Here is a 23,249-nt window from a genome sequence, read left to right on the forward strand (position 1 = left end):
CAAATGATCTTCCTGGAGAGAGTTTTTCAATATATTATGAATCAACATCCATTCTCATCATGAACCTTGGCTGAAACAGAAAAGATGCTTCTGAAACAATCTTTGCAAAGTAACCATTCAAGAGTTCAAAAATGTACACTCTTCAAAGAGCTTATCTGGCTCAAAATGCAGTGAATATTTGTCCTAATTCTAATTACTCACTATATGCTGTCCAATATCCATAGTCGGAGGGGGTCATTCTTCAATGTGAAAAATCCCTTACTGAGTTAACAATACATGAAATCCTCAGAGTTGCTATAATTTAGTAAACACTTAATTGGTACGGAATCAAGGGTTATAGGGAAAAGGCGGGAGAATAGGTTTGAGAAACTTAATAGCCATGATCAATGGTGGAGCAGACACAAGGGGCCAAACGGCCTAATTCTGTTCCTGTATCTTATGGTCTTATACCTTTTGTGATAAACTGAGGGTACAGGTTAATATCATGATATTCTATATTGGAACAGAGCTTCTGCAGATATCAACAAATAAATTAGCCACAATCTGCGGTACTAAACCAAGTGTTTACACAATAGCCAGTATGTGCAATTTTAGACAATTTCAGGTGGGAGTGTGGAGCAGTTCTATAACTAAATTAAGTGTTCCTTATGTTAAGGGACAGAATGTGAAAAAGAGAGAAATTTGTTGGTCCCAAGCATGAATACGCATCAGTGATTCCCAGTCGGAAAAGAGTGGGAATATCAGGTGAAGGCATAATTAAACTTCATTGAGGATAACCATTATCAATGAAATGTTTAAAGTTAACTTTATTTCTTTTAACAAAGGTTATGAGGTGTAATAAAGATGGAGCAAGTAAAATTCCGAAAAAGAGCTGAATCAAAAGAAACAATGGGGGAGAACAGAAGAATGACAGATTGAGCATGGTGAAAGTTTGTAACCTATTAAAATTGGTTTTATAGCCCCCATTCACTATTTCTAACGGTTACTGCCAATATTAAGTTTCACCATCATAATGCATGATTTAATGCCAATGTGAATGTTGGAAATTTCTTTTAAAAATGCCCAGCCCACGAAGAGAGATTTTTCTGGTATCGGCTGCAATTTCAGGCAAATTCCATTCAAAATAACTGGAATTATCTTAACATATCTTAAAGAGGCCATTTTATTTTTATATTTATAATGTAATTTTTTTCACCTTTCTCAAGAATGCAAGGTCAAGGACACAGGCTGTAAATATGCTGAAGTTCAACAGAAACAGGTACCTGCTGAACGTTAAACAACTAATGCTGATTAAAATATCTCTGAAAGGTCGTAAGAACCTAGCACGAGTACATCAAAGCACTTCATAAATATTGCCGTAATACCAAATTACAAATCCTCTTTCAAACAAAATTAGTAAAAGAGAAAAATACAGTTCACAAGTTACTTAATTGGCAGATACAGACCAAGTAAAATATCTTTATTTTGAAATTATCGTCAAGATGTGAAACATTTGCTACAAAGGTTTATTTTTGACACATACTATGCTTGGCCACAATATTAAGTACAAAGGTCAATAAATAAACCAACCTTGTTAAAAATCGGAGTCTCAAATGATCAGATATTGCCTGATCAAAAAACCCTATTGCTTTCAATTTTCTATTCACCGAAAGGTGATTTTTAAAAAAATCTTATTTCTGGCAATCATTTCAGTTATGGAATTACACCAGGCTCCACAATTTTCTCAACATTCCTGGAGTAAGAAACATACTCATGTGTTTACTACATCTCTCACTAACCTATACAATCTTAAAGGAGCCCAGCTGCAGCAGTAACCTCTTCAGTGGTTGCTATAGCAAACCAGTAATATTTTATTTAATCAGATGTTTTAATATCCAATTACTTGTACTGTGATAGTAATAATGCTACAATAAAACCAACTTTAAAAGAGATAATACATACTCCAAATAGGAGATCAATGAATGAGAGGCAATAAAACCTACTGCCTTCTCCAAAGGGAGGATGTAATTTTGGTAAACATCTGCCCTGACTAAGTTTATACCCAATAAAGTAATCTGCACCAATTTGAAAAATTTAACACTCTGCTTTAACTTGAAAAATTCTCTTGGAAAATTATAACTTTATTAAATCAGACAATTATATACTGGATAGGGAAGTAGTGCGTGAGTTTGATATTAGTGGTGGGTAAGTCATTGGAGGCGATTCTGAAAGATAGCGTTTGTCTACATTTGGAGAGGCAGGGAAGATTAGCGAGTTTTGAGAGGATCTCAGGTTGAGGTTCAGGATTTAGGTTTGCTCGCTGAGCTGGAAGGTGCATTTTCAAAAGTTTCGTCACCATATTTCTTCAGTGAGCCTCCAAATGAAGCACTGGTGGTGTAGCCCACTTTCTATTTATACGTTTGCATTTCCTTGGGTTGGTGATGTCATTTCCTATGGTGATGTCATTTCCTGATTTTTTTCTCTCTCACGGGGTGGTAAATGGAATCCAAGTCAATGTGTTTATTGATAGAGTTCCAGTTGGAATGCCATGTTTTTAGGAATTCTCATGCGTGTCTCTGTTTGGCTTGTCCTAGGAGGAATATGTTGTACCAGTCGAAGTGGTGTCCATCCTCATCTGTATGTAAAGATACTGGTGAGAGAGTGGGTCATATCGTTTTGCGGCTAGTTGATGTTCATGACTCCTGGTGGCTAGTTTTCTGCCTGTTTGTCCAATGTAGTGTATGATAAGGTGTTTTGTAAATGTCAATAGTTTTGCTTGTTGTCTCTAAAGGGTCTTTCAAGTCATTAGCTGCTGTTTTAGCGTGTTGGTGGGTTTGTGGGCTACCACGATATCAAGCAGTCCGAGTAGTCTGGCAGTCATTTCCGAGATGACTTTGATACAGGGGAGAGTGGCTAGGATTTCTGGAGGTGTTTTGCCTGCTTGTTTGGGTTTGTCACTCAGAAATTTACCTATACAGTATATTCAAAAAGAAATGGTAACTAATGAACACAGTCTGCCAATTTCTTAGCATGCTTGCTTTCATTGCTCAGACCACTGAGGATAGCAGTTGGGATGTCATGTTGAAGTTGCATAGGATGTTGATGAGGCCACATTTGGAGTACTGTGTACTGTTCTAGTCGCCCGGCTATAGGAAAGAAATGCTTAAATTGAAGAGACTTCAAAAAAGATTCATCAGAAAGCTGCTAGGACTGGAAGGCTCAAGTTATAAGGAAAGGTTGGGACATTTTTCCACTGGAAAAAAGGTGACTTATGGGTGACCTTAGGGAGGTTTATAAAATCATGAGGGACACACATAAGGTGGATAGCAAAGGTCTTTTCCGTAGGGCAGATGAGTTCAAAACTAGGGGGCATATTTTTACGGTGAAGAGAAAAAGATTCAAAACGGATCTGAGAAGCAAATGTTTCCCCACAAAGTGAGATTCATGTGTGGAATAAACTGCCAGAGGAAGTGGTAGATGCAGCTACAGTTACAACATTTTGAAAACATTTGGATAAAACATGAATAAGAAAGGTGTAGAGGGATATGGGCCAAATGCAGGCAAGTAGGACTAGTTTTGTGTGGGAAACTTGGTGAGCATGGATGAGTTGGACCAAAAGATCTGTTTTCATGCTGTATAACTAACTCTACATCCTAATTACTTGACTTTAGATGGTCAATTTTACTGTATTTGAATAGAAAGACAAATAATATCTAGAAGTTAAGATACATAAGTTTGATTTTCTCAAGCTTGTAAACATCAGTAACTTACATAATTCCAAACTTTAACAGAAGTTCAAATCCTTATTTTCACTCTTTATTCTATATGTATGTTATAACTCAAGTTTCAATTTTGAAGGATGTACAGATTTTTTGTGTTTAAAACAATGAAGCAAATTTAAAATCCGAACCCAGTGCTACAACGATTAATCTGAAAAACAAAATTTGAATGGTCCTAAAAGCTATTTATTCCTGCCACTGTCATTATAATAAAAATTTGACTTCTTAATAACTCAGAGGTTTGTCTAAAGCTATTTAAATCATAGAGGAAAAAATGAAATCCAGTTAATTAGCTAATTTGAAGATAAGTATAAGCCATAAATCTCCTCTGTATTTGTAACCTTTAACTTTATGTCAATCAAATAAGAGGATCTATTCTCCCTCATCCTCACCTTTGTGGTGGGGAATGTTTGCTTGCCTTCCAACAAATGAAAACACTCAACTCTGACCTAATTAAATATTAAAAGCACATTATAAAGCTTTCAGGGAAGAAGGAAGTGAGACATTACCCTGACTGCAATATTAATAAATGCAATAAAAAAAACAAACAGACAGATGAAGCAATAGGCTATTTCAAAGCAGTGCAAGTGGAGTGAAAGCATTTCCATACGAACCTGGCTTTAAAAACTGGGCTGTCAAAAGAACAGTTAAATGTAACACAAAGTAAGAAACTGTCCAAACACTAATGGTCTGCTTCTGTTCAATTCACTGCTCGCAAGTAATGTCGACATTAGGTAATAGTGAAAGCACAATGTAAATCCACGATTCAAGACCAGCTAGCTGTAAGTCAGTGCAGTGTGCCACGATGACACAATGGAGAAAAAAGCTAAAACAAAATATATATTTTTTATATGCATATAAAAAAATATATAGATGTGTGAGGAGATATATCAGAAAGTGTGACAGAAAGGTGAGCACTACTTTGCCATTACATGCAAGAGCACTTTAGAACAGTTCCCAAAACAAACTTTATATTTAACTACAGATGACACACGATGATGGCTAGGAGGGCCAAATGGTAATGCTACACCATACAGCTACAAGACATGAAATATTTATAGTGCAAGGAACATGCGGCTACTGTTAAATATTAAATCAGCAGCCATATTGACATGACCTTTGTCTGTTTAGGAGTCCACAGATCTTGTATAAAATGAAAAAGCATAAACTAAATACCGTAAATAATATGCTACTGCTGTACTAAACTAAACCAGTAAATAGAAAGTGACCTAATACATTCAAACTAATGGATGTTAAATGTTAATTATGGTTAAAGTGGAAATAAAAATCTACATTTGCTACACATAACAAAATCAGTTATTAGAATCCACATGAAACTTTTTTTTTTACAGATTTTAAAATGCTGTTTGTAATATCCTACAAGAAATTTTCTAAAATAGATTTCTCCATCTTTTGTAATAATTCAATTAGTGTTTATGAAAGTTAGTAAGAAAGGAATCATTCTGAAAAGGTTGCTTAGAATATGCAAATTTAACGGTTGACTTTGGGAAAGAGCATTAAAAACTGACTTTCTCACATCACCCTTTAGTTATTTTTCTGCTGACAGCTACAGATAAATATCAATATAAAAAAAAGTGAGCCTATCTAATCACATGCATGAGAAATAAGCTGCACTAATCTTATTTTACATAATAGCTATCCTTTATGTACAATTGTTGAGTAATTCCAATTAAAATAACCTTCATACAGAATTTCCTCAAAATCTGTGGACTCTCCAAGGCAGCCAACTGACTGAACACTGTAGCATAGCATTTAGCACATCTCAAGAGACAATGCTGCAGGACATGTGTACATTTAGAATGCATTAAAACTAACTGTTTAAAAAGAACTTTGTTTTTGATGGCATGGTTTTCTACCTTCACCCAAATACCAATTTGTTCTCCACCACCACAAAATGAAACTTCATTATACTGCTTTTAAAAATAATAATTTTATAGCTGTAAAATCCTAGTGTTTTGTTGCAATGCGGCAAAAATATCCAACTGAAAATGATGGATCTTAGTTTACAAGAATATTGTAAAAATGTTGGAGTCATTAATTAGTAATTTAACTGGTATGGTATTAGCTTATTGTTAACGCTAACAAACTTCACTACAAAATAATGTTGGATTGTATTCTTAATGGTAAGGCAAGTGTTAGAACAGACTTTGTAACTTACATTGGACAATGCCACTTCAGAAAATGGAATAAAATGTGATCAAGTCATCCTAGATCACTTCTATAAAGTCTTAAATACCACCAGAAGTGTTAGCGGCTTTTGGGGGCGATTTTATGCTCATTATTTCATGTAAGAAATAATAAGTGATGGAACTCTTTTTAATCAAGTATGTTTTTTTTCTGCACAGGTGGGAGAAGTAGCTAAAATTTAAAACATCTTGATATTTAGTAGGATTTTAGTAAAATCTCAAATAATTAGCTGCTAAATTTCATAGCCATCCATCTTCACTGAATTCCCATCTTCTAAAGTTTAACCTCTGGAATATAAAAGAAGTCAATCAAATGAGCAAAAAAAAAACGGGTAAACATTCTTCCAAGCTTTTTGGGGAAAGAAGAAAATTGGTAAAAATGTATAAAAATGTAACAGGAATTATAATTTACATAAGTAACAGATGATGGGAAATATACCTTATGCCCCTTTTTTTCCTGGCTATCTAATGATTTGCTGTAATAAACACTGAAATATGTCAACTAATTATTTGAACTATAAATGTTGTTAATGAAGACTGTCTGGTTTTGGTGTTTTACTGACTAATTAGAAAAAAAATTTTGGCCAGTTAATGCTTTGGTGAACTAAAAATGAATGACTTACAAGTGCCATAAAAAAAACTGCATGCGCAAGTGAATCTAAAGGAAGCAAACAAACAAAGTGGGTGGTATATTTTAGGTATCTCACTGTTAAATGGTAAAAAAAAACTCAAAACCAGTTAGGTATTGATATTAATAGGTAACTCAATTGAAAACTTATCCTGCAGTATTATCAACATGCATCATCAGCTACTGCCATTCCATAGACAAGCATCATGCCAGCAAAGTCTCACAGTAGGTTTTTCGCTGGAAGGACAGGATAAGGAACCAGGAAACCCTAAAAAAAATAGCAGAGCGTGCAATACAAACCAGTTCATGGCTGCTTAGCAATTATGGCCCAACTGCTGCAGAAGAGAAATGGTGGACACCCCAAGTAGTGTGCATTATTTGTTACATGGAAACACAAGCATATCTTCCATGAGTACCGAAATATCTACTGATCCCTTTGATTTCCAATTAGACACGCTTTGTAGGTTTTTTACACATATCTAAAAATAGCATGCTAGGACTAACTATTCTCTCCATAATATACATCACCGACATCCCGCAACACCTTCACACTAAGTAATGTGGTTCAGCACCATAACTGTTATGCACAAAAGAAATTCATTCAAGGGATGTCGGCATTGTGTTTGGGCATTTATTGCCCATACCCGATTGCCCTTAAGGATGGTAGTGAGCTGCCCTCTTGAACCACGCAGACCATCTGCTGTGGGTTGACCCACAATGCTATTAGAGAGGCAATTCCAGCGACAGCGGAGGAACAACTATACATTTCCAAGTCAGGATGGTGAGTGGCTTGGAGGTGCTGTGTTCCCATGTATCTGTTGCTCCTGTGGTTCTAGTTGAAAGTGGTTGTGGGTTTGGAAGGTGGTGTCTGAGGGTGTTTGGAGAATTTTTGCAGTGCATCTTGTTGATAATACACACTGCCGCTATGTGTATCTGTGGTGGAGGGAGTGAACATTTGTGGATATGATGCCAATCAACTGGGCTGTTTTGTCCTGGATGGTGACAACCTTCTTCAGTATTGTTGGAGCTGCACCCATCCAGGCAAGCACCTCGTAGATGATGAGCAAGCGTTAGAAGTCAGGAAGTGAGTTACTTGTTGCAGCATTCCTAGCCTCTGACCAGCTCTATTAGCCATTACGTAGTGAGTTCAGTTGAGTTTCTAGTCAATGGTAACCCCAAAGATGTTGATAGTGGGGCATTCAGTGTTGGTAATGCCAATGAATGTCAAGCGGTTGTGTTTGGATTGTCGCTTATTGGTGATGGTCATAGCCTGGCAATTGTGTGGTATAAATGTTGCTTGCCATTTGTCAGCCCAAAAAAACCTCAAATCATGAAAAATCATAAGTCATCATTACTCAATTAAATTCATGCAACTTTCAAATCACTCTCTTTGTACCTCATCTATATACCAAACTGTTGTGGTTTTTAATTTGGGCAGTCATTGGCAACAAAACAATAGGATTGTTTCTTCTCTGTCACAATTTTTGTTTTGAATTGGAAGGCTTTTTTGTACACTGTCAAAACCAACTGAGCACATATACTGCTCAGGGGTTGCTTTTCAAAATGGTATGTAATAATGAATAGCTGTGTTTACAAAATATTAGCAGAACAAAAACTTGTTGACTAATTTCTAGTAAATATTTTGGTATTGTAGGTCTATTTACTTGCAATTAACTGTGATAGCGACACAAAATGATCAATGATTGCAGATTATTATTGGAGAGTTATGTAAAATTTTAAATTGAGAGTGCAACTAATTGGCTGCCATTTTTCTTTTAAATTGATCTTATGCCAATTAAAAAAAGCTTTCATAATCAATTAAAAGAAATGTAGCAAGATGGTGGTTCAAGACAGCAAGCACTTCTAAAGGTCAGTTGATTTTATGCTCAAATCAATCATTTGCCTCAACTGGGATAAAGGATGGCTCCCTCAATTCTTAGCTTCATCCTTTGGAGAAAGTTCTATTTTAAGCAGTGCGAAGATTGGTTATTAGTTTGTCAAATTCTACATTACTTCTGTGCACCACAAATAGATTTTTAGTATCAGTAAAACGTACACAAAATATCCAATAGGCGAAGGGGATCAGCACATATTTCCAGTCCTTTAACACATCCATTCAGTCCACTCATCCTACATTGCACACAAAGTTCCATTTTTTACTTGGTGAGTGCAATGACAATTACAACACACAAAAACAAATGCCAAGAAACTAAAGCATTGGATTAACTCAAATAATGTGAAGCCTAACTGAATTAGAACTAATTAAAAATTTAACATATTACAAAGGAGACGACTATAAAGGTGGGATTATTTATGAAGCATTTTACTGAAAGCAGCAATGAAGCAGCACGTGTACTACTTATCCATGAAGTACAAACAAAATGTTGATTTACCTTAAGATGCATTTTTCATGTCCTGTATATATAGTAGCAGCACAGCATTAATAAACGTTATATTACAAAAACCTGAAAAACTTAAAATTAAAATAATGGTGTACACTAAGCTCTAGATAGTAGTTTGGACCAACTATGTCATTTTCACTGCTCAAAAATTTCTGGACTAGTTATTCAAAACTGCACTAACATTTTTTTTGCTGGTTAGTGGCACCTAATCATTCAGCTTTACACATATCAGGTCTCAATTGAAATTCAAATTCTTACCGATTCTATGGGCTTGTCCAAGGATGCCTGTTCAATTTCCAGATGTCCTTCTTCATACTGATCAAAGTGATTTCCCTAAAAAGTCAATGGAAAACAATAAAAACGTACTCTAAACAACAAAAAACTATTTGGCTCATTGTGGAAAAAATGAGGTGAAACACATCACTACAAAAGGTTAAAAAAGTGAAATCAATACAGATTTTAAAAAAAAAGAGTGCCAACCTTGGAGTTCTTGAATAACAATATTAAATTGTGTTTGATTGGGTTATAGAAACTTAATAGGATATGTGACAAGTTTCAACAGTTACATTTTACTTCCTACTGAAATAGCGAGTTATGATTATTTTGGGATGTAGGTATACATTTGATTCATGCAATAGTTTTTAGTACTAAGAATACTCTATCATTTATTACCGATCATCAATGCCCCCAAAAGCCTGGGCAAACTCTGATTGGAGCAATATATTTTTTATAACAATTGTTCTTTAATTAATTTACAGAATGCGAGTGTCACTGGTTCTTCCAGCATTTACACCAACTGTTCTGAACAGGGTAATGTTCAGCTTCCTTTATTAGATTACTTACAGTGTGGAAACAGGCCCTTCGGCCCAACAAGTCCACACCGACCCGCCAAAGCACAATCCACCCATACCAATACATTTACCCCTTACCTAACACTACGGGCAATTTAGCATGGCCAATTCACCTGACCCGCACATCTTTGGACTGTGGGAGGAAACCGGAGCACCCGGAGGAAACCCACGCGGACACAGGGAGAACGTGCAAACTCCACACAGTCAGTCGCCTGAGTCGGGAATTGAACCCGGGTCTCAGGCGCCGTGAGGCAGCAGTGCTAACCACTGTGGCACCGTGCTGCCGACTTAAATGCCAGGTGAACTTCCCATCCATAATGGGGCCCCCAACTTACCCACCCACCCAGGGAGCACGACCAACTAACCACCAAACCCACCCAATCTCTCACAGCGCAGACTGCGGAGGTTGGGATCGAACCAGGAACCATTGAGGCCAAGGGCAGCGACGCTACCAACTGAGCCACAGGAGGAGCAGCAGGCAAATGAACCACTGCAATGAAGGAATGGCAATATAGCTCAAAGTCAGGATGATGTGAGATTTGGAAGGTGGTTTTAGATGGTGCTGTTTCCAGGCGTCTAACTGATCGTGTCCTTCTGGTTATAGAAGGTGCTGTATAAGACAAATTGGTGAATTGTTGCAGCGTATTTTATAGGTGGTACACTTTGCTGCCACTGTGCATCAGTGGTAGAAAAAGTAAATGTTGAAAGTATTAGATGAGATGCTTTGTCCTGGATGGTGCTGACCATCAAATGTTGTTGGTGCTGCCTTCATCCAAGCAACCACAAGGATGCCCTGCACATGCTGACCTTTGTTAGATCTCAGATCAGCACAGCTTCAGAAGAATGCATGTAATAAAGAGCTAAAGCAGGCCATAAGGCCCATCACGCCTACTCTCAGTGCAATCATTGTTGATCTTTGGCTTCAATTCTCACTTATCACATTCTTGGATTCCTTCAGTAATCAAAAATCTGTTTCTCTCAGTCTTAAATGCATTCAAAAATGAAGCATCCAAATCTCTCAAATAAAAAGAACTTCTGAGCTTCACAACTGCCTTAGTGAAGTAACTGTCATCTCTGCTCTAAATGAATCCAGCCTGGGGCTGTGCCCCGACATTTTATTACACAAACAATCTCTGTATTTATGCAATTAAGCCCTTCAGAATCTTGCATGTCTCAAACACATCTATAAGCCTCCAAAACTCCAATGAGAATTGGTCCAACATTTCAATTTCACAGGACAATCACTCATCCCAGAGACCAATTTAGATTTTGGTTTAAAATTCTCAGTACTGTTTTCAAATCCCTGGGCACGTCCCTATTTCTATGAGCTCCTCAACCAACCATCTCCGAGTTATCAGACCTCAATCAATTCTGAAACTTTTCATATCCCTGCCCTTATTTGTATTTTCACTGGTGGGTCAAACTTTCAGCTAACTGAGCTCGAAACATTTGCATTCCCTCCTTAAACCTCTTATTCTATACAATGCTCATTGATATTCAATCCTTTGAACAAGCTTTCAGTTTTAATATCATACACATGTAAGACCTTGGGATATTTACTACAGTTCATACAGGATACTGAACTAGATAGGGGAAAAAAAGGTGGGGGCACAGAATTATTGGTTAAGAATAAGTTGCAGCTGTAAGGAGATAAGGCATACTAGATGAAGCATCAAATGAGGCCACACTTGTTTACTTCAGAAACAAGGTCCAATCTCAGTGGTAGATATGTGCAATAAATCCCGAAGGACAGTTAGACAAATATGCATACAAGCAAACTTCAGAGTGCAATTGCAAAAGGGAAATACTAATTAGGGGCTTCAACTACTCAGTTATCAACTGCATTACCAACAGTGTGAAAGGCAGAGGGCACAAAATTTTTGAACTGTGTTCAAAGGGAATATGCTTATCCAGTAGGTAACAAGCCTAATGAAAGAGAGTGGAATGTCAGATTTAGCTTTCGGAAATGAAGCTGAGCAAGTGGACCAAAGAGCAGTTGTTGATCATTTCAGACATAGAGATCATAATACAGTTAGATTTAGCATCATTATGGAAGTGGACAAAGATAGAACAGGAGCGAAAGTTCTAAAACAGGAAAGGCAGACAGATAATCTGGCAGAAGCGACTGGCTACAGATAATTGAGCGTCAGTAGCTAATCAGTGAGAAGCATTCAAAAGTGAGATTATATGGGTAAAGTGCAGACATGTCCCCAAAAAGAAAAGGGGTGGTACTGTCAAACCGAGTGTCCTTTGGTTAACCAACAGCATACAAGGCAAAATAAAACAGAAAATAGAGTTAATGACAGTCTTTAAAGATAGTAATGCGCCAGGCAACTGAGAGGAGTACAAGGGTGAAGTGAAAAGGAAAAGTAGAAAAGTAAGAAGAGGATATAAAAGTTCTTGGTAAGGAAAATGTTTATTTTTTTATTAGTTTATCAAGAGCAAGAGGATAACTAAGGAAGGGTTTTTGCCTATCAAAGTATATTGCAAATTGTGCATGAATGCTGAAGATGCAGCCAGGATTCTTAATTACCATATATACTCGTGTATAGGTCGATGTACAAGTTGACCCATTATCTTAAGCCAAAATTCTGCTATTTTACATATACCTCATGTATAGGTCAATCCTAGTTTTTCAGTGGTCTCTTCCTGACCATGTATGCAGCCTTAAAGGGCATGATTTGCACGTCACCATATGTTACATGCACCAGCATATATTTGTGCAATGCGATTTTCAAATCATTAAATTGAATGTGTTCGTGCGCGTGTAATATTTACATACATATATTCGACTTGTGTACGCAAATATCTATGATACCTTATGGCAGCCCTCGACCTTGTCTTCCCGCTGATGCCTCAGTTTCTTACAAATAGGTGTCATGTACAGTTGTGCTCTGAATTTATTGTAAAACTCCCCCAAATTTTTCTGACAAAGTGGCATCATGAAGAAACAAGTATACAACACAGTTGAAACTAAAAAGTTATTGAAGTTGCAGAGTAGAACAACAATAGCAAAGCTGCAAGGGAGTTCTGTGTTTCTGAAAAACTTGCTTGAGATTGGAGGAAAAAAGCCACACAGTTGAAGATTTTGCAAAAACAGAAGTATGCCAACCGAGGAAAGCTGAACAAGTGGCCACAATGAGAAGAAAAGATTGCTGACTAAGTAATTCAGTGTCGTCAGAACGGAAGCAATGTGACTTGAAGATGTAGAGAATACGTGCTAAAAACAAAGTGAGAAAAGGTGGATTCAGTGATCTCAAAGCCAGTGCTGGATGGGGCAGTTATTTTATGAAAAGGTATGATTTAGCGCTTACACAGAAAACCAAGATTGTCCGATGTCTACCAGCAGAACTTAATGACAAGTTATTTGAGTTCCATTGCTTTATAATCAGAAATCAAAAGAAAAATGGGTACTGGGTCTCATGCATCAGCAATATGGACTAAACCCCAATGAACTTTGATATGCCAGAGAACAGAACTGTGCACAAGATTGGAGCAAAATTAAGACTACTGGCCATGAAAGGAATCGATTCACTGTGGTACTTAGTTGTATGGCAGATGGAACAAAGTTAAAGTCTATGCTGATTTTTAAGCGTAAAACTCTGCCCAAACAGAAATTTCCAAAAGGCATTGTTGTCCTTGTCCATAAGAAAGGGTGGGTGGATGAAGGTGGCTGCGAGATTCGGATCAGTGAGGTCTGAAATATGTGACCCGGTGGACTTAGAAAGGAGAAAAGCCTACTGGTTTGGGATATGTTCAGATCACACAAGAGTGAAAAGGATTATCAATGAACTTTGAGCTAATGGCACTGACATTGCAATGATTTCTGGAGACCTTACAAGCATGGTGAAGCCCCTGGATGTTAGCATCACTAAACCTTTAAGGACTTAGAATGGAAGAAATGGGACACTTGGATGCAAGAAGGGGAAAAAAGCTTCACAAAGGGTTGCAACATGCATGCTCCATCACTTGCAACTGTATGTGAGAAGATTGTTGAGTCCTGGAAGGATGTGAAAACTGAAATTATTGTGAAAGCCTTCAAAAAAAAATGTGGACTATCTAATGCTTTAGATAGTACGGGGGATGAATTTTTATGGTCAGATGGAAGTGATGACAAATCAATTGATGATCCCCTTGAATGCGCAAATGAAGATGATCCATACAATGATAATATGCTTGACCCAGACGAATGGAATGAATTATTCAATGGTGCAACTGATGAGGACAGTGAACTTGAAAGATTCTAATGGACTTTTGTATGTACTATAACTTTAATTTTAAGCAGCTTTTCCATAATATTTGTGATATACGGTGAGAAAGTTTTTTTGTTGTGAATATTGGTTTTCGGATGTAACACGTTTATTATATATTAACAATTTCATGCAGTCTTTTTCCAATAAAATACTATCAGTCTTTTGTTTTTACTGCTGCTCTTTTTAGTTCATGAATTCTGTTGTTCAAATACCCCTGGTAGATGGCCTGACCACCTGCTGGTATGCCTCTCAACTCTTGTACATATGTGGAATCCTACATGCACCTTACAGTACTGGTAACTGGAATACGTTACAATACTACTATTCTACCTTAGTAGGCAGAATGAGACAGTTATTTTGTAGATAAAATGTTCAATAATGGCAATTATTCTTTTTCCTTTTGTTGTTTATTATCTTAAAGAGAGATCTGGCTCTTGTTTGTCCATTTTTTGACTCATGCCAAGCCTGAATTTCATCTTGAAAACAATACCTTGCATATAAGTTGATTCCTTAATTTCAGCTTTAAAAAGTCTTCAAAATTCAAACTACACATGAGTATATATGGTAGTATTTTCTCTCCTCCTTCACAAAGGAGAGAGATGGTGCAGACATTTTGGTGAAACAGTAGGAGTGTAAAACATTAGATAAAACCGAGGGATTCTCCATAATACAATATGGCCACCGTGCATGCTAGGCAATTGTCGTCACTTGGGCATGATAACATAGCAGGAAACATCTGGGCAAGGACTGATTGCCACTGCATTCCATACACAGTGACTCATCAGCAGAGGCACTGGGCACAGCTTGAGGTGCCTATACCAGGAGTGGGGAGAATGAGAGTTTGCTGGCATCAGGAGAAAGGTAGGGGAGGCCTACACCAAAAGCTGGTTCAGCGAACGAATCCACAACCTGAGCTACAAATCTTATCAAGCACTCTAAAAAGGCGACTAATTTTTTTCACCTAGCCAGCACAACCTTTAGACAAGTAACTGCTTCCATAACTTGAGAATGACGCCAGCTTTCTTTTTAATTTATACATCACCTAGAGGTGGCATTCATCGGAAACTCAGCCTAGATAAAACAATTTACTACAGTAAGGCGTTCGACAAGGTTCCCCATGAGAGACTGAATAGCAATGTTAGGTCTCATGGAATACAGGGAGAACTAGCCATTTGGATACAGAACTGACTCAAAGGTAAAAGACAGAGGGTGGTGGTGGAGGGCTGTTTTTCAGACTGGAGATTTGCGACCAGTGGAGTGCCACAAGGATCGATGCTGGGCCCTCAACCTTTTGTGATGTACATAAATGATTTGGATGCGAGCATAAGAGGTTCTTCCAGCCTCCTGCCTGTCTACTTTGGATTCCGCCATCTGTAGTTTTTTTTTGTCTCTAGATTTTAGATAAGGCCCCACGTGGCATACTAGTCAGAAAATAAAAGTTGATGGTATGCAAAGGAATGTGGTGAGTTGGATACAAAATTGGTTCAGCAATAGAAAACAAAGGATATTGATTCATGGCTGTTCCGAATCTATTGAACTCTGGAAAATAATCACCAACGCATCCACGATTTCTCGAGCCACCTCCTTCAATACCCTGGGATGTAGACCATCAGGCCCCGGGGACTTATCAACCTTCAGATCTAACAGTCTCTCCAACACCAATTCCTGGCAAATCTAAATTCCCTTAAGTTCAGGTCCTTCAGCCACTGTTACCTCAGGGAAATTGCTTGTGTCTTCCCCAGTGAACGCAGATCTGAAGTACCAATTCAATTCTGCTGCCATTTCTTTGTTCCCCGTAATATATTCCCCTGTTTCTGTCTTCAAGGGCCTAATTGTAGTCTTAACCATTTTTTTGCCTTTCATATACCTAACTTAATCACATTCCTCACTTAAAATATGGGGGCACAACTCAGAAATGTGCAACTGACATCAAAATTAGCCGGTAGTTGACAGTGAAGAGCATGATTACAAAATAAGATCAATGGTTTGGTTAAGTATGTAAGAAAACGTAAATGGAATTTAATCCAGAGAAGTGAGAGGTTATGCACGTGGGTAGGACAAACAAAGCAATTAATACACAATAAGCAAATGGATACGGAGAGGGGTAAAGGAAGTGGGAGGCATTCAAGGAAGAAATAACAAGCTTACAAAGCAATGATGTTCTGTAGAGACAAAGGTGGGACCAAGATATGAGTACACTAGATGCCAAGGACATAAAGGTTGTATTAAGAAAAAAAGCTCTTGGCAGACACTGAGGGCTCAATATTGCGGAATCCCCAAATGGGTATAAAAGTGAAGGGCGGGGGAAGAAGGGGAGGTTAAAAGAGAATCAGACAGCAAAGAGCGTATATGAGAAAGCAATGGTGGATAGAATAAAGGAAAACACAGTTTTTTTCTCCCCAATATAAACACCAAGTGAACAACTAGAGAAAGAGGAGGGTACATCAGAAGCCAAAGAGGTGATCTGTGTGCAGGCCCAGAAGACATGCTTACAATCCTCAAAGAAAACTTTGAATCACAGAATCCATATAGTGCAGAAAAGGTCCATTTGGCCCACTGGGTCTACACCAATCCCCATAACCCATATTTACCACAGCTAATCCACCTAACCTTCACTTTCCTGGACAATATAGGGTAATTTAGTATGGCCAATCTACTTAACCTGGACATCGTTGGACTGTGGGAGCAAAATGGATCACCTGGCAAAAACCCACATAAACACAGGGAGAACATACAAACGTCACACAGGCAATCACCCAAAGTTGGAATCAAACCCTTGTCTCGGGTGCATCAATCTTCACAATAGAAAAGGGTACTCGGGTACAGACATCAGGATAGGAGACTATGAAACAATAGAAGAAGTTAACCGAGAGATAGAGGAGGTACTGGGGCAGCCTAAAAAGTGGCTAAAACTGCAGGATGAGATATATCCCAAACTGCGGAGGGAGAAGATATTAGGGGCCCTGATAGTAATTTTCAAATTATCTCTGACCACAGCAAAGGTGCAGGAGGATTGCTAACATTGAGACTTTATTGAGAAAAGGAATGAATGGATCGATTAGGTAGTTAGAGAACAGTAAGGTACAACAATAGCCACAGGCCCTTTGGCCCACCGTGTCTGCATCAACCATGGTGTCATTCTGAACTAATCCCATCTGCCTTCATAGTCCGTATCCCTATGATCCCTGCTTCTTCATGTGGCTGGTCAGTTCAATCAGGGTGTTGGGGAAGTTATTAGAAAGAATGTTGAACAATAGAATATACCTGCACTGGTAAGTAATGGATAATCGGAAATGGACAATATGATTTAGAATGAACAGCAGTCAGAGGGAGGGGTTGGTCCTTAATGAATATTTTGCTTCAGTATTTCCTATTGAGGGGACCTTGACGTTAGTGAGGACAGCGTGAAACAGGTTCAGGTGCTTGAACAGGTTGATGTTAAGGAGGAAGATGTGCTTAAAATTTTGAAAAACATAAAAGGATAGAGGAGTCCCCTGGGCCAGACGGGATATAGAGAAGGTTGCTACGGGAAGCAAGGGAAGAGATTGCTGCACCTTTGGCAATGATCGTTGCATCTTCGCTAACCATTGGGATAGTAACAGATGATTGGAGGATGGCAAATGTTATTCCCTTGTTCAAGGAAAGGAATAGGGGTAATCCTGGGAATTCCAGACTAGTCAGTCAGTCTTATGTCTCTGGTGGGCAAATTATTGGAGAGGATTCTGAGAGGGGGGATTTATGACTGCTTGGAAAACTATAGTTTGATTAGAGATAGTCAGCACGGCTTTGAGGGGGGCAGGTCATGCCTCAAATATTTTTGAATTCTTTGAGGATGTGACAAACACACTGATGACGATCAAGCAGTGGAGGTGGTATACATGGATTTTAGCAAGACATTTGATAAAATTCCCCATGGTAGGCTTGTTCAGAAAGAGAGGAGACATAGAATACAGAGAAATTTGGCTATGTGGATACAGAATTAGTTGGCCCATTTAAGGCAGAGGGTAGTAATCGATGGAAAGTATTCAGCCTGTAGCTCAGTGACCAGTGGTGTACCGGTCACTGGACAGTTGAGCGACTCTTGCATCGGTATATAGATGATAGTAAAATGAAGGGTACGTAGATTAGTTTGATTGTAGAGTAGGATTACAAAGTCAGCAGAACATAAAGGGCCAAAGAGCCTGTACTGTCCAGACAAAGATCTGTCCTGGAACCTCTGCTCTTTGTGATTTTTATAAATCACTTGGATGAGGAAGTGGAAGGGTGGGTTAGAAAATTTGCCAATGACACAAAGGTTGGTGGATAGTGTGGAGGGCTGTTGTAGGTTGCAACGGGACATTGACAGGATGCAAAACTGGGCTAATATGTGGCAGATGGAGTTCAACCTGGAAAAGTGTGAAGTGATTCATTTTGGAAGGTCAAATTTGAATACAGAGTTAAAGGCAGGATTCTTGGCAGTGTAGAGGAACAGAGGGATCTTGGGGTCCACGTCCATAGATCCCTCAAAGTTATCACCCAAGTTGGTAGGGTTGTTAAGAAGGCATATGGTGTGTTAGCTTTCATTAGCAGGGGGAATGAGTTTAAGAGAAGCGAGGTTATGCTGCAGCTTTATAAAGCCCTGGTTAGACCACACTTGGAATGTTGTGTTCAGTTCTGGTTGTCTCATTATAGGAAGGATGTGGAAGCTTTAGAGAGGATATAGGAGATTTACGAGGACACTGCTTGGACTGGAGGGCATGTCTTATGAAGAAAGGCTGAGGGAGCGAGGGTTTTTCTCATTGGAGCAAAGGATGAAAGGTGACTGGATAGAAGTGTACAAGATGATGAGAGGCAGTGACAAAAAGTCAGAGACTTTTTCCCAGGGTAGAAATAGCCATCACAAGATGGCATAATTTTAAGATGATTGCAGGAAGATTTAGGGGAGATGTCAGAGGTCAGTTCTTTACAAACAGAGTGGTGGGTGCGTGGAATGCACTACCACTGGTGGTAGTAGAGTCTGATACATTAGAGACAGTTGAGCGACTCTTGCATCGGCACATAGATGATAGTAAAATGAAGGGTACATAGGTTAGTTTGATTGGAAAGTAGGATTAAAAAGTCAGCAGAACATCAAAGAGCCTGTACTGTTCAACGTTGTAGGATTTGGTAAGGGTAGTTCAAGTTTGACAAATTTAATCAAATGTTTTGAGGAGGTACCCAGGAATGATGAGAGTAATGCATTCAATATAGAGTCACAGAGTCCCTACAGTGTGGAAGCGGGCCATTCAGTTAATCAAATACACACTGTCCCTCCAAAGAGCAACCCATCTAAACCCAACCCCCCCACTCTATCCCTGTAATCCTGTATTTACCATGGTTAACCCACCTCACCTACACATCCCTGGACACTATGGACAATTTAAAATGGCCAATCCATCTCACCTGTGCATCTTTGGACTATATAACCTTTAGTAAAGCTTTTGATAAGGATCCACATGGCAGAATGATCAAGATAGATCACACCCTATAGGATTCCAGGCAAAGTGGCATATTCAATCTAACATGATCTGACAGGCAGAGAGTTATTAGAGGAATGTTTCTGTTGTTGGAAGTCTCCACTGGGATGCTGGTGCTAGGGCCCTTGCTGTTTGAAGTACAATAATTTGAACTGAAAATGTAAAAGATACAATAAAGAAGCTTGTAGATGACAAAAAAATTGTTGGGATGGTAAATAGAAAGGAGGATAGCTGTAAACTGCATGTGGATACTAACAAACAAGTCAGGTGGGCAGAGCAATAACAAATGCAATTCCACCTGGAAAAATGACAGGTTATCATTGGGGAGGGCTAACAAGGCAAGAGGTTACAGGATCAATGATAGAACCTTAAGAATCTCTGATGATCAGTAACCTTGGTGCCTTGAAAGGTTGGTCATAGCATTAATCAACTCCAGCCTTCCCACGACTCTTGACCCATTCCAACTTGCCTATCGCACCAACAGATCCACGTCAGATGCCATATCACTTGCCCTTCACTCCTCCCTAGAACATCTTGACACCAAGAACAGCTACATAAGAATCCTTCTCATTGACTACAGTTCAACTTTTAACACTATTATCCCCATGAGACTGATTACCAAACTTAATGATCTCTGGTTAAAAAGGTCCAACGACCTCTGTTCTTCCTCAGGCAGCTGAGAAAATTTGGCATGATGGCGAACACACTTGCCAACTTTTATAGGTGCGCTATCGAGAGCATTATGTCTGGAAGTATCAGCACCTGGTGTGGCAACTATACCATCCAAGATCGGAGATGGTTACACAGAGTGGTGAACTCGGCCCAGATAATCACCAAGTCCAAAACTCCCATCTACAGAATCCATCTACCAGACCTGCTGTCAAGAACATTCTCAAAGATCCATCCCACCCTGGCAATGCTTTTCTACAACCTCTACCATCAGGGAGAAGGTACAGAAGCTTGAACACATGCACCAGCCAGTTTTCAAACAGTTTCTACCCAAAATGTTGTTAGAATACTGAATGGACTCTCAAACTCTTAACATTCACCTGTACCTGTGTTTTTGTTTTGCTGCTGATTACCTATTATTTACTTATCTATGCTACTTAACTCTGTGATCTGCCTGTATTGCTCACAAGACAAAGCTTTTCACTGTGCCTTGGTACATGTGACAATAAATTACATTCAATTCAAAGTATCCACAGATCCCTGAAGAGAGCAGAGTGGGTGGATAAGGTGGCAAATGAGCTATTGGTCTTTATTAGCCATGGTACAGAATATAATAGGCAATTCTGAAATGGTAAAAAGTGCTAGTTAGGCCACAACTAGAATACTGCATTCAGTTTTGGTTGCCACATTATTGGAAGGATGTGACTGCATTAGAAAGGATGGAGAGGACATTTACCAGGATGCTGCCTGGGCTGAATAGTCTGATCTATGGATCAAGATTGAATAGGCTAGGGTTGTTTTCCTCAGTGTAGCTAAGGCTGCGAGGGATTTAGGTGTATAAAATTACGACAGTCATAGATAGGGCTGGAAGGAAGACATTTTTCCATTAATGGAAGGATTACTAAGTAGAGGACATAGATATATGGTAAGAGGTACAGGGCTAAGAGGAGAGTTGAGGAGACATTTTCTCCCCCCATTCTGGAGGGTGGGGGAAGAGTCTGGAACTCATGAGTCAGAAGCTCAATTTTTCAGCAGTGTTTAGATTAGATTACTTACAGTGTGGAAACAGGCCCTTCGGCCCAACAAGTCCACACCGACCCGCCGAAGCGCACCCACCCAGACCCATTCCCTTACATTTACCCCTGGACTTAACACTACGGGCAATTTAGCATGGCCAATTCACCTAACCTGCACATTTTTGGACTGTGGGAGGAAGCCCATGCAGACACAGGGAGAATTTGCAAACTCCACACAGTCAGTCGCCTGAGGCTGGAATTGAACCCGGGTCTCTGGCGCTGTGAGGCAGCAGTGCTAACCACTGTGCCACACTCGCATTGCTGTAGCCTTCAGGACAAGCACCAAATGTTGGAAAATGGGATTAGTCAGATCTTTGTTGACTGCCATGGACACACTGGGCTAAATGGCTGGCGTCTATGCTATAAATATTTGAGTATAAGTGAGAGACTTTGGAGTGCCTATTCACAGGACCCTGGGGGTGGCAGGACAAGTTGGTAAAGTCATAAAGAAGACATACAAGATGGTACCTTCACTGGGTGAGATACAATGACGTAATACCTGAACTACATTAAATACATGATAAGCCACAGGTTGAACTGTGTACACAGCTCTGGTCACCACGATTTGGAAGGTCACTAATGCTCTATGTTAAAAATCACAACATCAGGTTATAGTCCAACAGGTTTATTTGCAAGTACAAGCTTTGGGAGCCCTGCTCCTTTGTCAGGTAGCTAGTGGGGCAGGATCATATGACACAAAATTTATAGCAAAAGATCATTGTGTCATACTACTGATGTAATATTTTGAACAAACCTAGATTGCTGTTCAGTCTTTCATCTTTTAGACTGGGTTTCAGGTTCTGATTCATTAGTATGTAAATCCCAGAACTTCTTTCAAGTCACATTCCCAAGGTAACTTAAGGTTTTATTTAAAAAAGGTAACATCTCAGCTCAGACAATGCATTAAAAGGTGTCTTTTTGCATTGTCTGAGCTGAGATGTCACTTTTTCTTTAGTATAACCTTAAGTTACCTCGGGAATGTGATTTGAAAGAAGTTCTGGTGTTTACATATTAATGAATCAAAACATGCAACCCCCATTCTAAAAGATGAAAGACTGAACAGCAATCTAGGTTTGTTCAATATATTGCATCAGTTGAATGACACTATGATCTTTTGTTATAAATTCTGTGTCCTATGATCCTGCCCCACTAGCTACCTGACGAAGGAGCAGCACTCCAAAAGCTTGTACTTCCAAATAAACCTGTTGGACTATAACCTGTTGTGTAATTTTTTTAACTTTGTCCACCTCAGTCCAACACTGGCACCTCCACATCATGACTAATGGTCTAGATGCAGTAGAGGAGATTTACAAGAAGATTGTCAGGACTTGAAAATTGTAGTTATGAGAAAGATTGGATAGATTGCAGTGGTTTTGCTTAGAATAGAGGAGGCTGAAGGGTGACTTAATTGTGGTATGAAACATAATTAGGGGCTTGGATATAGCACACCCGTTTCTCCTCATGAAGTGGTCAATTACTGGGGTCACAGATTTAAGGTGATTGGAAGAAGGATTACAGGGGACATGAGGACACTGAAAAATGGAAATCGAATGGGTGGCTAATTAATTCAAATTTGCACAAAGATAACGGACTGAACAACACTCTACCTGGAGCTTTCTAGAACAGATGACCAAATGCATTCAGTAGATTGCAGAATTTAGAAGAATAAAACCAAACAGGAAACAATTCTAAAAATATAAGACCACACAATGTTATTCCAGTTGAATAGACTGAGGTAAATAATATAGGAAAATTTATAGGGAGAATCAGTTTAAGAAACATGTAGATATTTAAACTGGTAAATGAGGTCTATTACCCTTCCATTAGATGGGTTGTATTGCTTTCTTTGGTACATATATAATGTTTGAAAAGTGAAAATTTATCCATTCAATAATTTTATGTATATAGCT

At 38.8% G+C, this 23,249-nt stretch overlaps 1 protein-coding gene across 4 annotated transcripts in view; it reads right to left on the reverse strand.

Moving 5' to 3' along the window:
* Positions 1 to 23,249, reverse strand: part of gpatch8 (G patch domain containing 8) — a 210,161-nt gene that overhangs the window by 159,666 nt on the left and 27,246 nt on the right. Inside the window, exons 1-3 of one of the 4 annotated variants that reach the window (XM_060848545.1) lie at positions 9,254 to 9,317; positions 8,987 to 9,008; positions 4,373 to 4,390 (exon numbers count right to left, since the gene is read on the reverse strand). Coding sequence is in view for 2 of the 4 variants with exons in the window: in XM_060848542.1 (XP_060704525.1) it covers positions 9,254 to 9,328 (75 nt within the window). In the remaining 2 variants the exon portion in view is untranslated. Of the gene's footprint in view, positions 1 to 4,372; positions 4,391 to 8,986; positions 9,009 to 9,253; positions 9,331 to 23,249 lie in introns of those variants that run through there. The other 3 variants (XM_060848544.1, XM_060848543.1, XM_060848542.1) reach the window with 3 other exon arrangements.

The sequence above is a fragment of the Hemiscyllium ocellatum genome, chromosome 32 (assembly GCF_020745735.1).
Source record: "Hemiscyllium ocellatum isolate sHemOce1 chromosome 32, sHemOce1.pat.X.cur, whole genome shotgun sequence".
Classification (NCBI taxonomy): Eukaryota; Metazoa; Chordata; class Chondrichthyes; order Orectolobiformes; family Hemiscylliidae; genus Hemiscyllium; species Hemiscyllium ocellatum.